The following is an 18207-nucleotide window of genomic DNA, read 5'->3' as shown; positions in this document are numbered from 1 at the left end:
GCCCCAGGTGCAGGGAGCCTCTGTTTATCAGCAAGGCTGGCGTCAGCACAAGGCTTATCCGGGCAAGTGCCGGGGCTCCAGTGCCTCCAGGGGCCCAGAGAGGGAGAGGGGCCCAGTGTTTTAATGTTCAGTCCCCTCACTGAAGTTAAGGGTGAGTGCTAAACATCAGAAGAGAGAGAAAAGAGAGAGGGGTGAAGGACCTGATCACATGATCCACAGGTCCTCAATACTACAGTGTGGAAATCAGCCGGGCAGAGAGGAAGAGGGAGAAGACTGACCTGTGAGTGCTGTGTGTGTGTATGTATGTATGTATGTATGTTTGTGTGTGTTAGTGGTGTCTCAAGTGATTGTGCATAGTGGATGGATGAGGGGCCCACTGAGGCTCTGTCGCCCGGGGGGGGGGATATTATCTATCCCATACTATGAACACCACGCTAGTGCTGCCATATGTACAGTAGGGTAGGGGGGCCCAAGATTGGTAAACAGCCCGAGGCCTATGGTAGAGTTAATCCGCCCCTGCTGTGGGGGCAGCAGACGGGGTGTGTATATACCACAGGGCAGCAGGCAGGGGGTGTATATACCACAGGGCAGCAGACGGGGGTGTATATACCAAAGGGTAGCAGACAGGGGGTGTATATACCACAGGGCAGCAGACAGGGGGTGTATATACCACAGGGCAGCAGACAGGGGGTCTATATACCCTAGGGCAGAAGACAGGGAGTGTATATACCACAGGGCAGCAGACAGGGGGTGTATATACCACAGGGCAGCAGACAGGGGGTGTATATACCACAGGGCAGCAAACAGGGGTCTATATTCCACAAGGCAGAAGACAGGGGGTATATATACCACAGGGCAGCAGACAGGGGGTCTATATACCACAGGGCAGCAGACATTGGGTCTATATACCACAGGGCAGCAGAAAGGGGGTCTATATACCACAGGGCAGAGCACAGGGATCAATATACTACTGGGGCAGCACATGAAGGGTCTATACTAATGAGACAGCACACAAAGGGTCTAATATAATGCTGTGTGATAATGCTGCGTGCAGGTGGGGGGCGCCAAGAGCAAATTTTGCACAGGGCGCCATCTACCCTAAAGCCAGCCCTGCTTGCAGTAGATTTTGTTTTATTTTTGACTACTGTGAAGGTGTAAGGGAGAGAACCTAGAATTCCTCCAGGAAGAGACAGGGCCTATCTAGCAGGTTTCCCAGCAAAGAATAGGAAACCTATAAGGTCTGAAGGAACCCCTCGCTGTTGACTGCAGATACATTAGAATCTGCCACTATATGTCTATATTTATTTATTTATTTATTTATTTATTCAGTGATAAGATAAGCTAACATGGTGGGAATAAATTTAGTTTATCCTTTTCTTATCCAGAATAATAAAAAATATATTGTTGTTTGTTACAGTTTAATTTTTTTCTTGGTTTATTGTTTTCATAATGTATCTTTTATTTTTTAAGGAGGAGGAGAAGGCACTTTATTGTTCATTGGATTACCTAATACAACTACATTGGCAGAAAACACACCAGCAGGAACAGTGGTCTATACATTTTCTGTGAACTCAACATCCTCATTATTAGTAACTCCCAACATAGTAAACAGCAATCCACTTACCAATGCTTTCAGAATCGATGCAAGCCCTCCAAGCTATTTGGTAAGAATTATTAAAAAATAAAATCTAAAGACATTATCTTTTAATATACAAGTTCTTATTCATCTTAGTCATAAGGAGCCCATACACATTGGATTTAATAATTATAATGTTGAAATTGTCTGTTTTGATCAACTTAAAGGGGTACTCTGGGTATTCATCTTTGTATATATGGCTGGGGCTGCAAAGAAAATAACAAACAATAGTCACCTAACACTTTTGCCCCTGGGGTTCAACCTGTCACCTGCTTTTGGGTCCCCTGCTGGACCATGTGGGACACAAAGGCATCACAGGAGGACCCCAGGGGCATTGTGTAGGTGAGTTTGGGTTTATTATTTTCTACGCAATATATAAAAAAGTTGATTAAAACAGACAATTTCAAAATGATCATTTATTGTGTTTACCAGTGAATGATAGTTTTAGATGACTGATGATAGGCTGTCATTACCTTAAAGATGTTCCATAGAGAATGAATGGAACCCCTGGAGAGCCGAGTACAGACCTCAGCTCTTTCAGGCGGCTCCATAGAAATGAATGCGTAGTGTCCCAGTACAGGGGTCACTGTTTACTTGTTTACTTTACTTACTTACACTGGTAACTTGTTTACCAGCCATCAGAAAGTAACTCTGTCAGGTGTCACACCAAGAGCTGGGAGTTGCAATTTCCTGCCTCATCCACTAGGTGTCTCACTCTCCCTGTGCACAGCTGCAGTGTTTCTAAAGGTTTAGCTATGCATGTATTTAGCCAATCACAGATGCAAGACACTCTATACTCTCTCTTTCTCTATTCTTTTTCCTTCCTGTCACCAGACCCTATATAGGTTAAGGTAACTTCCTGGTCCTGAGTTCTATAGTCAGTGTGTATGAGAGACAGACACAAGAGACAGGTCCCTGCTGCAGAGATTAAGGGGGCCTGACTTAGGCCAGGGCCCTTTATGGGAGAGTTTAAGAGAACCTGTTTCCTTTGAAAAAAAATGAGTATGCAGTGCTAAGTCCTCAGAGGTGGGGTAACCATGAACAGTTAACCCTCGTCTACGCTGTGGATCTTCTAAGTCAGAATAGTCACCCCTTAGAGGAAAGGAAGAGGGACTGATCCCAAGTAAGACAAAGTTGCTAAGTGCCCAGGCTGGCCACTAATTTACATTGTTGGAATTGGCTGTTACAGAGATATGGCCTGGGAGTGAATGGCACAGATGCCATTCTCCTGATCACAGCAAGTCTCAGCAATGTAATCCATTGTGATCAATAACTGTTGATATGCCCGATGACATGTGAAATGTTGTTTTGTATGACAGGTACTCTTTAAATGTCCTCCACTGGACTGTTTCTTCTACAGAGTTTATACAGAGCAGCACTACATTCTGTAGGCTACCTTTCCATGTTATATTTTTTACAGGTGGTTACCACAGGCAATCCAGTACTTGATTATGAAACAACACCCAGCAGCTTTGATATACAGATTTACATGGAGGATAACACAATGGCCACTGAATTAAAAACCTTAACTGTGCAGCTCACTAACGTTAATGAACCTCCAGTGTTTCTTGACAACTTAGCAAATCAAAGTGAGTATTCTTCATTTATTTATAAATTCCTATAAAATCAAATGCCTACTAATTCATGGTCATGAACTCCTCACAAGTAAACCACAACAGTATAAACACATAACATTTTCTGTATATTGATACCCTCTACATTACACAGAGTGCCACGATCACTTTATACATTGTCAGATGTTCCGCATTATTGCAGTTTGACATTATACATATTATTAAAGCGTACCTGCACATTTAAAATATCTTTAAAAAGCTGCACGGTTGCTATACAAACCCATGAGAGTGGTGACAAGGTGATTTTCATTATTGAGCCTTTATATGTATTTTTTTTTTTACCACATAGGTATAAACTTTGTCATATATGCAGGACACAGACATCTCCTATATTGTACACTATATAGAATAAACACTTTGATACTCCACTATGGTATTAAAAACATCAGAAACTACCTATATTGATCACAATGTATTGCTTATTATGCTGAATTTTATGTCCTCTAGTTGTCACAATTTATATCAAAGAAGGAGCGCCTATGGGTGCCATTTATACAATTCTAGCATCTGATCCTGAGGATCCCACAAGTGCATTGAAGGTTGGTTTTCCGAAGTGTATAGAACCCATGTAAGCTGCTGCAAGAATACACAAATGAATAATGTTCTTAAAGTGCACCTGTCATTTAACCCCTTAGCGTTCCATTACGTACCTTGTACGTCATGGCAGCGCAAGGGGTGTTCAGAGAGGGGTCCGGCCGGTATCTGTAGCCGGGGAGTGCCTCTATTAGTCCCGTTGCCGCACTGGCTAATTAAGCATTTCAATGCAGATGTCAAACCTGACAGCTGCATTAAAATGCTTTATAGCTTAATCCCTGGTATCTAGTGGGTTGGATCTCCCCCCGCGATGCAACCGCAGGGGGGAGATCCGTTCTTCTGGCCGGGCCTCTGGCCGGGACGCTGATGCCAGTTCGGCAATACATTACTCTGGCCTGCAGAAGGCCAAAGCAATGTATCACCGATCTAATGGATCATTGCTGTGTACATACACAGCATTGATCTCTATGACAGATCAATGCTGTGTATAGAGAACTCCCCCAGGTGGACTTCTAGTTAATGTAAAAAAAAAAGTAAAAACAGCTTTTTGAGCACGGTAAGAGGTTTTTGTTTTGTTTTGCCTAATAAAACCTATTACAGAGATTCTTAAAATCTATTCTACTATTGAGTTCTGCAAAAATATTTTAAATGACACTTTAAGTTAAAGTGTCACTGTTGTTATAACTTTCAAAATCTAAATCAACAGTAGATGTGATATAAAGCAAGTTTGCAATTTACAATTATTACAATAATTGCAATTGCAATTATTTTTTTTTAGTTATCATGGAAAACACGGCACTTCCTGTTTTCTGACTGTTTTCTTCTCAGTAAACAGAAAACGTCAGAAAACAGGAAGTCCTGTGTATCTCAGGCCATCTGAGCATTCACAGAGAGAAGGCAGTCATGTGACTGATGGACACATTGAGCCGTGACTCTCTGTACCGGCTGGAATTCCTATGTTTAGTCTGTGTTTTTCAACCAGCAAAAGTCAGACAATCTGCCATCAGGAAACTGGACCTGGATTTCTGGTAAGTACAGCTTTGTTATACAGCATAAAAACAACAACAACAATAAAAATGAATGTATATTTCAAACTTGCTCCATTTTACATATACTGTTGATTTAGATTTTAAAAGTTATAATGAAAGTGACACTTTAAATGTTGAACACACACATAAATGTATTTTTGCATTGGTAAACAGAAAATATACAGCGTAGTAATTTGAAAATGAAGTTTTTTTTATTTTCTGCAGAATAATATTACTATACGTGGAAATGACAGCTGCTAACACTAATATATTTTACAGTTCTCACTGACACCTGCTTCAGATCCATTTACAGTCTCTACAACTGGTGTAATACAGTCTACAAAAATATTTGATTATGAGACTGATCCAACCAGGTAACAAAAACATTTAATTTATTAAAGCACCCAGATAGCAACAGATGACAACATTGATTTAAAAGAATTAGATTTTTTTCTAGAGAAGTTAGGGATTACTTTAGCAACCACTGCTTGTTATATTAAAGGGAACCTGTCATCACTCTCATGCTACTTCAGACTACCCAAACACTTAGCATTTGATTCCCTGTGGCTGCACAAGTTGGATGCTGCCCTACGGAGTCCTGGAAAAAATGGTAACAGCCAATGGCTACAATCACACAACAATTTTTTACGTCCGTTATTTTAAACTTAAAAACAACAGCCATTTGTTTTTGCTGTTGCAAAATAACGACTGCCAATAAATGTCACATTAATTTGACAGCAGCTGCGAACAACAGCCGTTATTCTATGCATTGTGTGAACAGAAGTCGCTGTTTGCATTAGCTTTCTATGGGAATCATTGAAATTGAAAACAACAGCCGTTATTTTAACAATGCATATTTAAATTTAAGGGGACAATGCATCAATGGAGACTCTTCAGTGAGTACTCCATTTGATTTTCTGTTGCTGGTCTCCCTGAGCTCAGAGATTGCTTAGATTTTGTTTGTTATTTTAACAAAAAAAGTCTAGGGCTGTATCCTTGTTTTCTTGTCAGCCCTAGGGCAGCATCCAACTTCTGGAGACTATGTTCACTCACTGTATAGTGAGGTGAAAATACATGTGTAATTTCATAATTATAGTCATAGATAAAGAGCATGACCATTATTTACACCCATAATTATGAAAATATGGCCATATTTTGCCCTTATTTTTACATTGTGCCAACATTCCCTTAAAGGAGAAGTCCGGCTGTTTTTAAGATCTGGCAGCCAGCAGGAGCAGGGGGGAATTTTATCAGTATGAACTTACCTCTCCCCAGGGGGCTGTGGGAACCCTGCCGGGCTTCAGGATCAAAGTATTGAGGACTATATATTAGTCATTTGTACAATGACAATAAACTGTTTTCAACAGTTGTAGATCTGCTGTGGATTTAATGCAGTAATGCCGCAGATTTGGTGCAGATTTTACCTTCCTCATTGATTAGAAATGTTTTCATTCTGCATGCCAGGTCAGTTTTAGTCAGGAAAATGTCTGCTCTCTGTAGATGAAATTTCAAAAACCACATTTACTTTGTTGGTTCTGTAATCTGCTGCAGATTTGCTGTGGGAATTCATGCACAGAAAATCAGAGGCAAATCTGTCCAGTGTGTATTCACCCTTACAGTCTCTGATTGCTACTAAGATAAGGAAGCACAAAAGCACTAGATATATCTAAAACCCTAAATACATCCCTTCACACAAATATTTAAAAAACTGTTGTCTTAGTTACTTGGGTCTTTTTCAACTCTAGCTCATACTATAGCCCAGCTCAGCTCATACTATAGCCCAGCTCATACTATAGCCCAGCTCAGCTCATACTATAGCCCAGCTCATACTATAGCCCAGCTCAGCTCATACTATAGCCCAGCTCATACTATAGCCCAGCTCAGCTCATACTATAGCCCAGCTCATACTATAGCCCAGCTCTGCTCATACTATAGCCCAGCTCATACTATAGCCCAGCTCTGCTCATACTATAGCCCAGCTCATACTATAGCCCAGCTCTGCTCATACTATAGCCCAGCTCATACTATAGCCCAGCTCTGCTCATACTATAGCCCAGCTCATACTATAGCCCAGCTCTGCTCATACTATAGCCCAGCTCATACTATAGCCCAGCTCATACTATAGCCCAGCTCATACTATAGCCCAGCTCTGCTCATACTATAGCCCAGCTCATACTATAGCCCAGCTCAGCTCATACTATAGCCCAGCTCATACCATAGGCAAATTTCTGCTCCTGTATTGTATGTTCACATGCTAAATTTTTGAAGAAGAAGCGCGGTGATTTCTAAAAGCCTGTAGCCTGCAGGGGCAGGGGGAAAATTGATTACATGTAGGAAATTACCTCTCCCCATGCCTGCGGTGAGCAGCAGACCGGCCTCAGGACCCCCACAGGAAGTCAATTTCCCCCGAGTTGTGATGATGTCACAACTCAAGGGAAAATGCCTGTCGCAGCTTATAGCCTGGTCGCTCAGCCAATCAGTGACTGGAGCAGCGTCCTTCCTCAGTCACTGACTGGCTGAGCGGCCAGGCCACTAGCCGGGTCATGACGTGGACACCCCAGAGATCTCAGAGCTTGGCGGAGGTTCCACTGCCACTCCCGCTGCTCACCACAGGCACAGGGAAAGGTAAATTTCTACTTGTAATTAGTTTCCCCCCTCCCCCTGCAAGCTGTCGGCTTTTAGAAATCGCTGGTCTTCGCCTTTGAGTGTAGAAATCCCTTGGAAGCATTAAACCTTTGAAGCAAATATTGACGTTTTGGACCACATTTTTTGAATACAGATTTGCCTAATTTCAATAGGGTTAATCTGCATTCTACATCTCCAATGCGCACTTTAGCAATATGCTCTGGATAAGTGGCATATAGAAAAGATCCCAGGCAGCACTTCCACAGTAAATTCCCTCTTTATTCACATGTGCAGTGTTTGGGTTTTACACCTTTCTCAAGTAGTTAACATAGTGAAGTGAAACAGCAATATATATATATATATATATATATATATATATATATATATATATATATACACACACACACACACACCAGGTGTTGTCAGAACCAGGGACAGCATAAAACAGGGACAGACTCCTTCACTGCCATGGTATATGATTCACTTTGAAACATTTCAAAGGAATCGTAGTTATAAAACAGGCTTTGGTTTCGGACAGCATGACAGTGATGACAGTTTCCCTTTAAGACATTTGGAAAACAAATAATTATGAATAATATATTTAAGTTAAAGGAGAAGTCCGGCACTGCAATGATTTTTTTAAAAGCAGGGGCAGGGGGGAACATAATTACCACCACTGTTTACCTGTCCCATGTGGCTGTCCAGCACCGGAGTGCCGCTCAAGGACCCATCACAACTGGGGGAAAAATGCCCTCCGGCGGGGGTCTGGGAGCTGGTGGGGCACCACTTCACGGGCCAAGGGGAAGGTAAGTAGTGCTTGGTTATTATGTTCCCTTCCCCCCTGCCCTTGCTGACAGTATTTTAAAATCATGGACTTCCCCTTTAAATGCAATATAGTGTTAATGTTATTGAATTATTTTTTCCACTAGTTATTCACTTACTGTGGAAGTAATGGATTCAGGAGGATTAACTGTAAATGGAAGTTTGGTAGTCATGATAACAAATATCAACGATGAAACACCATACTTCACTATGTACGTATGTTGTTTTTTTTCTTTTGAAGAGTTGGACAACTCGTTTGTATGTGATTTTATGATTCAGTGAGCAGCCAATAGGCAAACTGCATGAAATCGTCTTTCAAGACTGGTTTTCTAAAACATTGCTTGTCAAATCAATAATCCAAATTACTACACCAGTTTGTGTGGTCTGACCTTCACTAACCATTTACCAAAATCTGTAGTAGGTCATTTCCTGTACTTAAAGGGGTACTCTCAGCTGCCAGACTTACCCCTCCTTATGCTTCCTGCATTCACTTCCTGCTTTGGGTGGAGGGCAGGCTCCTCCACAATTATTGGCTATGCTAGCCAGCAGCACTGTGCTCCTCTGCTCTGCATTCGGCTCTTCTGTTCAGCTTTGCTATGCCAGGTCCCATTCTGACAGCTCCAAGGGCCTCGCTTCAAGATTCCGACCAATCCTTCCTTTAAGCAGAGCAGTGAGGGAGTAAGTCATTTTTAACGTACACAAAAACTTGGCTGACCACGTTTTTGTGTATGCTTGAAAAAAAAAAAGGATGCATTTTGATCTGTATTTTTAGGCTATATTCACACAACATATATTCTCATTCTTGTAATCGGCAACAACGGCCGTACCAGCGCTCACTTGCTCCTCGTTCCTCGCTCACTACCGGCGCAATTACACACACTGGCAGCCAGTGGGTAAGTGCCGGAGAGGCCGCGGGGAGGTGCGGGGGGATTGCCCGGGTGATCGCTAGATCATTCAGGCAGCCCATAGAGGATAGCTGTGGTCCTACAGAGCAACGGCAGCAAACCACTGCTATCACAGTCGTTTGTCTTTCAACATGTTAAAAGAAAAACAACAGTAACGATCAGCCAACATCGCTCATGTCGGCTGATTGTTGCCTTCTATAACACAGGACGATTATTGTCCGTAATGGCTGATATCGGACGAATACGGCCGATAATCGTTCTGTGTAATAGGGCTTTTAGGCTTGTAACTATGACAAGGGGGCATCCTCAATGTCTAGAGGAAAGAAGATTTCACCATCAACACAGACGTGGATTCTTTACTGTACGAGCAGTGAGACTATGGAACTCTCTGCCACATGATGTTGTTATGGCTGATTCATTAAATAAGTTCTAGGGAGGTCTGGATGCTTTTCTTGAAAAATATAATATAACAAGTTATAGGCACTAGATTACATGTGATAGAACGTTGATCCAGGGATTCATTTTGATTGCCATTTTAGAGTTGGGAAATAATTTTTCTTTCTTTATTTGGGCAATTGGCATCTTAGGGGGGTTTTGCCTTCCTCTGGATCAACACTGTAGGGTTTCTGTAGGTTGAGCTTGATGGACTTTTTTTAACCCTATTACCTGTGTAACTATGTAATACAGAGCTTGCCTGAATTTAATCAGCTGATTGGTGGGGGTGCTGGGATACAAATGATAGGTCACCATCAGTAAAATCTTAGACAACCTCTTCACAACTGTTTTAAATAAGAAGTAAAATTGATTTTATTTCTTTTAGGACAAATACATTATTTACCATTCCTGAGGAACAGAACCCAGGGACTGTAGTTACAACAATAACTGCTGAGGATCCGGATAATGTTGGTTTTATAAGCACACTGTACTATAGCATTGATACGCCAAACCAGTATTTCTCAATAAATGAATGTACGATGAGTATAGCCACAATGTTTATGTATATATAATTTATAAATTATGCTTAATTAAAAACTCTGACATCTGCAATAGCCAAGTTTGATGCTTCCACTATTTCATACTCTAAAGGGAATGTTTTGTCTAGATTCTCTTTTACTGATTAGAGCCAAATATTAAAACTTGTTTTTTTTCTGACCTGCTTCTATTTTCTGATTGTAATTTTTTTATTTCACTTTTTGTATATTGTTATGGGTGCTACCATCTTTCCTGGGCTGTTTTTAACAGCATTTAGTGACATGCTGTGACGTCAGACAGGGACCCACAAACACAGGGACAAGGTGAAGCCCTGGCGCTAGGCCCCCCCTTCAAAAAAAATTCTTTAATAGAAGAACATTCATTAACAATAGGTCATTTTTCTGATGATATGTTCCCTTTAAAAAGATTATCATATCAGGACAGCCTCTGTTCATTTATAATTTATATGTATTGCATAATTTGAAAGTAGTAAATTATAAAAACTGAGGAACAATCTTCTACAACTTACATTCACAGTCTCTGCTGGTATTTTTACATTAAGGCTAGAGCCTCTGGCTGACATTGTAATGCCCATAAATATGGTGGAGTTGCATGAAAATCAAATATTTACTGCCAGATATTTTGTCAGAGATGGATAGCTTATCTAAACAGGAAGTCAACCTTCTAAGTAGAGATCGTTCAAAGTACTCATTTATATCTTATTGTGTAGTCAGCTTTGTTCACTGCAAATCACAGCAATGTAGTGGTGAACTCTCTGTCGCTTTACAGTCTAATTGTCATATTTCAGGTTTTGTCTAGATCTATATCAAGGTTTGGTTTCTAAGCATCTATTTTCAATGGGCAGAACTTAAATCAATTATGCCAGAATAGTGTTTTATATAATTATTTTTCTTTTTACTTTTCCTGCTTTACATTTCAGTGACTGGAGTGATTCAGATTGCCATGAGAATAGACATTGATGTGTCAACCCTTAGACTTAATAGTGTTATATCACTAAAAATTAAAGTAAGTGACCTTCCAAGTGCTGGGAACTCAAACTACACAACTATTACCATTACTGTTACGGATATAAATGACAACCCTCCAGTGTGCACCGCGTATGCTTTCAGGTATGAAGCAATCTTTATTAGCACTTATCATTTACTCTCATTTGGGTTTTTCTCATGTATATCTATTCTATATCTCTGTATCTCTATTTTATCTATATAAAACTACATCACACAGACAGTCAGATAGCTTTTAAAATGATAAACATACACATAAAGTATACCACAAAAATATAATAAAAATGCATATGGGTCATTCCATCCAAACTGAACCTTTTCGTAACACCCGTAACACCTAGTAAAACTGCAATTTAAACACTAAAGTTATAAATATACATTAAGAGTCTTAATGTATATTTATAACTTTTGTGGTTAAATTGCATTTTTTTAATTAGCTGTTAAAAAAAAATGTTTAACTAGGTGTTACAGTTGTTACGAAAAGGTTCAGTTTGGATGGAATGGCCCCCATGTAACTCCCTACACACAAAGATTTTAACACTTACTCATATGTGTATATCCAGGTATTTTTCTCTACGGAATTATAATTTTATTCTACACTTATTGTACATATCAGACACAGACACCTGCCATGTTTAGTAAATTGACCTGTGATGGAAAGCAAGTAATTGTTTTATTATTTCATTGTTTTAACAGCACAACTGTCCCTGAAACTGAAGTTAATGGCAGTCTCATTATGGATCTCACGGATCAGTGCAAGGACATTGATGTTGATCCCATTAACCAAGCATTCAACTTCACTGGACTTACTGGGCTTGGGAGCAATGAGCGATTCCAACTTATTCCAGCAGGATCTGGAAAAATAGTGGTTAGTGTTTTTTGCATTTACTATATTTAAATGGCACTACAAAATAGTATTAGAGGAGCCAATAATAGACATGTTACTTGTCCCATATGTTTTACAGAAACAACTAAGAATTTTAACAACTTGACAAAATAGGACAGAATTTTCTTTTTTTTGGCTATATGTATTTAAAGTATAATACAGAAAATAGCTGTAGCCAGTAAAATTACATATATAGTACATATATATGTAATAGAGTTACATATGTACATACAATGATCCACGGCACTCCAGTTCAGTGAAGAAAACCAAATTTTTTTTTTAAACTGTAAATTTTTATTAACGTTTTTCACAGGGATTTTTACAGACAAATAAACGAACCAGTCTGACCGTAAAATAAAAATCAGCATAGAGTTATAAGTAACGGCATCAGCATGCTTGATATGAAGTATCAAAAGAGACATGGTAAACAAGCGGTATACACCAACTAAGGAACATAACAACGCATAACCAGCATAATACTCCAACTGAAGAGTAAAGAGGCAGACCACATAGAACAGAACAGAAAGGACAACACAAAACAATGGGGGAAACAAAGGGGAAAAATAAAGGGAGGGGGGGTGGGGGGGGGGGGCAAGGGTCGGTCCAAGGCCTCTACACTCCGCTACCTGAAACACTGTATGAGTCCCACGAACACCAGATGGACTCAAACTGGGCCATCTTATTATTCAGAGACGCTGTCAATTTCTCCAGGGACCTCAACTCAGCAATCCTAGCCTTAAGACTACTCAATGAGGGAGGAATAGTTTGTTTCCACCCTCTGGCTATTAATGACTTGGATGCAGTTAGGATTACTAGAAGTAACTTTGCAGGTTTCTTCCCCAGCTTTTTTGGAAACAAATTAAGGAGGCATATTGCCGGGTCCAAAGGAATATCAGTCTGAAGTACCGTGGAAGACAAGAAGCAGACCTCCCTCCAGAACCCCTGTATATGAGGACATTCCCAGAAAACATGAATGAGGGAACCTACAGCTCTCTGGCAACGCTAACATTGAGGGGAGATACTGTTATTTAATTTATGTAGGAGCTCAGGGGTATGATACCAGAACATCATTAACTTGTAATGAGATTCCTTATACGTAGTGCAGATTGAGGAGGTCGCTGCCCTGTCCCACACCGTAGCCCAGCACTCCGGAGGAAGCTGCCTCCCCAGAAAGGATTCCGATCTGTCCATGTATTTATGTCTGACCTGGGCTCCCCCACTCGGGGACAGTAGAATTCGGTATATATCCGATATCAACCCCTTAGTAGAAGTGCCTGCCCTTACCAGCTGCTCAAAAGGGGATGGCTTGGACACTGTGAGGGAACCCAGGCGGGACATTATAAAGTGGCATATCTGAACAAAAGAGAAATGCTCGGAGGAAGGGAGATCAAATCTGTCCATTAACCTCTCAAACAAAAGCAAAGTACGGGTAAGGGGGTCCACCAAATCAGCAAACTGAAAGAATTTTTTGGATCCCCAGGTGCGAACCATTTGAGACTGCAGTCCAGACTGAAAGTTTGGAAAGAGTAGAAAGGAATTAAGAGGGGATATAGGGGAAGACAGCCCAAATTTAGTTGCACAAGAGGACCAAACATGCATGGTGAATCTGATGGGGCCAAGCAGCAGGAGGTGTGACGATTTTGGAGGGGAGGAGTGCCATAGGAAGGAGTTTGGGTGATATGGGGCCAACCAAATTTTTTCTATTTCTGTCCATTTCTTATACGCCGAATAAGTAGACCATGCTGGTATCTGCCTTAAGTGCGCCACCCAATAGTAATAGATCACATTCGGAACACCAAGCCCCCCCTGGGATTTGCTGGCCAGCATTACCGAGTTGGGTATACGGTGTCGTTTAGATTGCCAAATAAATTTAAATATGTCTTTTTGAATGGCTTTTAGTTCACTCATGGGTATCCGAACAGGCAGGGTCTCGAAATGGTATAGGAACTTGGGAAGGATGGTCACTTTCACTGACGCTATACGACCCAGGAGGGAGATGCAATGGGAGGACCATTTGTAGAGCAAAGACCGAACACTTCTAAATAAGCCCGGGTAGTTAGCTGAATACAGGGAGCAATAGGAGGGGGTCAGGTAGATGCCTAAATATTTAATGGATGAAGAGGTCCAACGGAACTTGAAAGTGGAACTCAATTGTGAGACCACTGAATTAGGGATATTAAGGGGCATGGCCTCTGATTTAGAAGTATTTACCTTATATCCCGACACAGCCCCGTATCTAATCAATAGGGCATGGAGATTAGGCAAGGTAGTTACCGGTTCCGACAAGGTAAGGAGGAAATCATCAGCGAACAACATTACCTTAAACTCTCTCCCCCTAACTAGGACCCCCTTAATATCAGGGCAGTCACGAATGGCAGCCGCCAGGGGCTCAATGCACAGAACAAAAAGCAAAGGTGAAAGGGGACACCCCTGGTGGGTGCCATTCATGAGAGGGAAGGCATCAGAGAGTCCATGGGGGAATTTAAGAGCCGCCATAGGCTTTGCATACAAGCTATGGATCGCAGTTAGAAAAGAGCCAGATAAGCCAAAACGATTCAGCGTTTCGAACATAAAAGGCCACCCAAGGCGATCAAACGCCTTCTCTGCATCAAGGCTCAGTACTAAGGCTCTGTCTAACTGCTGATCCACCGCATCAATAATGTCAATTGCTCTTCTAGTATTATCCCCACCCTGTCGGCCGGAACAAACCCCACTTGGTCGGCATGAATCAAAGAGGGCAACCAGTAACCCAATCTGGTGGCCAGAATCTTGGTAAATAATTTGAAATCAGAGTTGAGGAGGGAAATGGGGCGATAGTTGGCACAGTCTAATGGGTCTTTACCTGGTTTGGGGATAAGGGTAATGTAGGAATGGGACATAGAAGCTGGTATGGGGGATCCCTGTAAAAAGGAGTTAAATACAGAAAGTAGCTTAGGTGACAATTCAGAAGAGAATGTTTTATAATATAGATAAGGAAACCATCTGGACCCGGAGCACGCCCCGTGGGAAGAGATTTAAGAACTTCAGAATGCTCTTCATCGGTGATAGGCGAGTTTAATTCCTCCAAAGCAGTGCTGGAAAGAGAAGGTAAACTACAACCTTGATGAAATTCATTGATGCGCAGGGAGCGAGCTTCCGGGTCCGAGGGCAAGGTAGAGGCTAGGGAGTAAAGTTTCGAGTAGTAGTCACAGAAGATCGACGAGACCTCGCGTGGATGATAGGTAACTACCCCTTGGGTGTTTCTTAGGGCCTGCGGAGACGGGGCGGCTGAGCGCTCGTTCAATAATCTGGCTAAAAGAGTGTGGGCTTTATTACCCTTTTCATAAAAGCGTTGTCTGGAGTAGAGAAGCAATCTCTCCACTTTAAACAGAGCCAGTTCCTTAAGCCGAGCCCTCGCCGCCACAAGCCGAGGCAGAGTACCCACCGAAGGGCGCCCAGCAAGAGTCCGCTCCAGGGCAACAACCAAACTCTTGGCCTCTTCCATGGCTACTCGGGTGTCCTTTTTCAGGCGCGCACCCAGGGCTATACAGTGGCCCCGAACCACAGCCTTATGGGCCTCCCACAAAATCGATTCAGAGGACACTGAGCCGCCATTTTCTTGAAAGTAATTAACTATGGAATTTTTAATAGAGTCCCTGGAAATTTGATTTTTTAGTAGACTTTCATTTAACCGCCAATGGCACTGACGGGTAGGGGTAAGGAGGTCCTTCAAACAAACCAGGATGGGGCCATGGTCAGACCATGAAATTGGTTCAATATAGGCACTCTGGAGAACACGGACCATAGGGATATTACCAAAAAAGTAGTCGATCCTGGAGTGCATTTTATGGGGGTGGGAGAAGAAAGTGTAAGACCGTTCCGTAGGGTGGTCTATTCTCCAGAGATCATACAATCCATGGGTGCGGACAAGTTTCCGGAATTCCCTGGACAGTTTTGCTTGGTCAGCTGAAACAGGTCTGCCCTCCACAGAGTGCCTATCAGTAAGCTCAAAAAAAGGAACATTAAAGTCACCTCCTACCAATCTCGGGCCTGGGGGATACTTAAAGAGTCGGGCAAGCACTCTACGGAGGAAAGGAATTTGTGCCCTGTTAGGGGCATAAACATTACAAAACACTAGGCGTTTACCCTGTATGGTACCTTCCACAATTACGAACCTCCCTCCTGGGTCGGCATAAGTAGAGGATATGGTGATGGGGCATGTGTGCGAAAACAAGATGGCCACACCTGCAGTTTTGTTCCCCCTTGAGGCAGATATTACCGTGGGAAAGGAAAATTTAGCAAATTGGAAGTTCGCTGAGGCATCAAAGTGGGTCTCCTGTAGGAAAGCCACGTCCGCTCTGAGATTACGCAGTTCCCTCAAGGCCAGGCGCCTTTTAGAGTTAGAGTTTAGGCCCTTGACATTCAGGGAAACACAGTTAATCATCGGGACGGTTGGAAAGATAGGACAAGTAAATGAAATGGCTTACCCAAATCCAGCGAGTAGAGAAGGGAGGCATTTCTGGCAACAGATGACCAAACTGAAGAACTTGGACCAACCCTGGAAGGAAAGATTGAGGGAAAGGAGGACAGGGGAACAAACAGACAAACCACATTAAAACAAGACAAAACTAGTACGGACCCAAAAGGATCCCAGGCACACGGCCACTCATCCTGACCAAACATATCAGGACAGGGGGAGTAACAACCTAAGAAGGTCTCAGGAGCGATGGATTCTATAGAATGAGACCAGCAGGTTGAAAACAGGTACCCCAGAGGGGGGAGAGAGAAATACCATGAGAAATAAACATGTAACAAAACCACATTTGTTCCAACATTGCTTGTCCACACAGCTATGGTAAGAAGACAGTGAATTTAGACCCGAATAATCAGGAGGGAGGGTATAGGCCACAAAATCAAACTATGTAACGAATGACAGGCTTAAGGAAGCCAACTAGTCTACAGCATAAGACTCCGGAGTAGCACAGTCCATCAGATCTAGACATCGTTCCCCTGGGTGGGGGTTGTAGAAGAACTTCCTGATCGTCTGCGTCTCTTCTGGTTTTGGGCCTTCTCCCAGACCGCAGGAGGGGGCGGGGGAGGAGGGGCAACTGACCACTCTGAGATGTTGGGGACAGGTATGTCCAAGTTGGAACAGAAGTCTGCCAGGTCCGCCAATGTACGTAGTACCGCGGAGCGACCATTTCTCCTAGCAGACAGGGCAAAGGGGAAATTCCACCGGTACTGAATTTCGTGATCCCTAAGGGTGGTGAGCAGAGGACGTAGGAAGCGTCTTTTCTGTAAAGTGATCCAGGGCAGGTCTGGGTATAGCTGAACAGGGGCACCGTCAAAATCAAAGTCGCGCAGCAGCCGTGCTTGAGCCATAATTTTTTTTTTAACAGTATAGTCGTGTAAACAGCAAATAACATCCCTGGGGGGGCCCGAGGTTGGTTTGGGCCGCAGGGCCCTGTGCGCTCTATCAAACTTTATTTTGTGAGAAGACGGTTCCTTTAGGATAATATTGAACAAGCCCTTCAAGGTAGAGATCAAGTCATCATCCTGAGTCGTCTCTGGCAGCCCACGGACCCTGATGTTACACCTCCGTCCCCGGTTATCCAAATCCTCCACGTGCCTCTGCATATCCTCCAGGGCGGCTGTTTGTGAGCAGACAGTAGATTGCAATTGACCGATATAGGTGCGTGTTGAGTCATGATCATCTTCCAAAATGTCAACACGCTCAGAAATATGGTGGATATCTTTGTTCATCTCAGCAATTTCAACTCTGCACGCTTCTCTGACCTCAGCAATGAGGGACTGGAAATCCTCTTTGGTCGGGAGTTGGGAGAGCATATCACGGAAAACTTGCTGCGAAGGTCCCCCCCGCATGTGAGGCATCAGAATCAGAGTCCGTGTGTTGCGGCCAATTCCCATCCTTTTTGGTCGTGGCTCTAGTGGAACAAGACATTTTCTGGACACCTGTTACTTGTTGTCCTCTCTTACGTTGGGGCTTAGGAGCAGCGTGCATCAGATAGTCAGAGATGCGTTGCTGCCCCTTCAATAGGGCTGGACTTGCTGCAGATGGGTTGCCCCCAGAATCAGAATTACGTTGCTGCCCTTTTAAAGGAGTTGAACTTGCCGCTGACAGGCAGCCCCCAAACTTAGAA

The 18207-nt window shown here is 42.6% G+C and overlaps 1 protein-coding gene across 1 annotated transcript in view; it reads left to right on the top strand.

The window, feature by feature from the left end:
• The window catches only part of CDHR3 (cadherin related family member 3), a 49469-nt gene that overhangs the window by 11999 nt on the left and 19263 nt on the right, over positions 1-18207 (top strand). The window contains exons 2-9 of the mRNA XM_069956132.1: positions 1471-1664; positions 3057-3225; positions 3718-3809; positions 5112-5206; positions 8387-8491; positions 10005-10153; positions 11097-11286; positions 11878-12049. Of these exons, the coding sequence (XP_069812233.1) occupies positions 1471-1664; positions 3057-3225; positions 3718-3809; positions 5112-5206; positions 8387-8491; positions 10005-10153; positions 11097-11286; positions 11878-12049 (1166 nt within the window). The remainder of the gene's footprint in view (positions 1-1470; positions 1665-3056; positions 3226-3717; positions 3810-5111; positions 5207-8386; positions 8492-10004; positions 10154-11096; positions 11287-11877; positions 12050-18207) is intronic.

The sequence above is a fragment of the Dendropsophus ebraccatus genome, chromosome 1 (assembly GCF_027789765.1).
Source record: "Dendropsophus ebraccatus isolate aDenEbr1 chromosome 1, aDenEbr1.pat, whole genome shotgun sequence".
Lineage (NCBI taxonomy): Eukaryota > Metazoa > Chordata > Amphibia > Anura > Hylidae > Dendropsophus > Dendropsophus ebraccatus.
The sequence above is the reverse complement of the archived record's forward strand: the minus strand, read 5'-3'. Positions and strand labels throughout refer to the sequence as shown.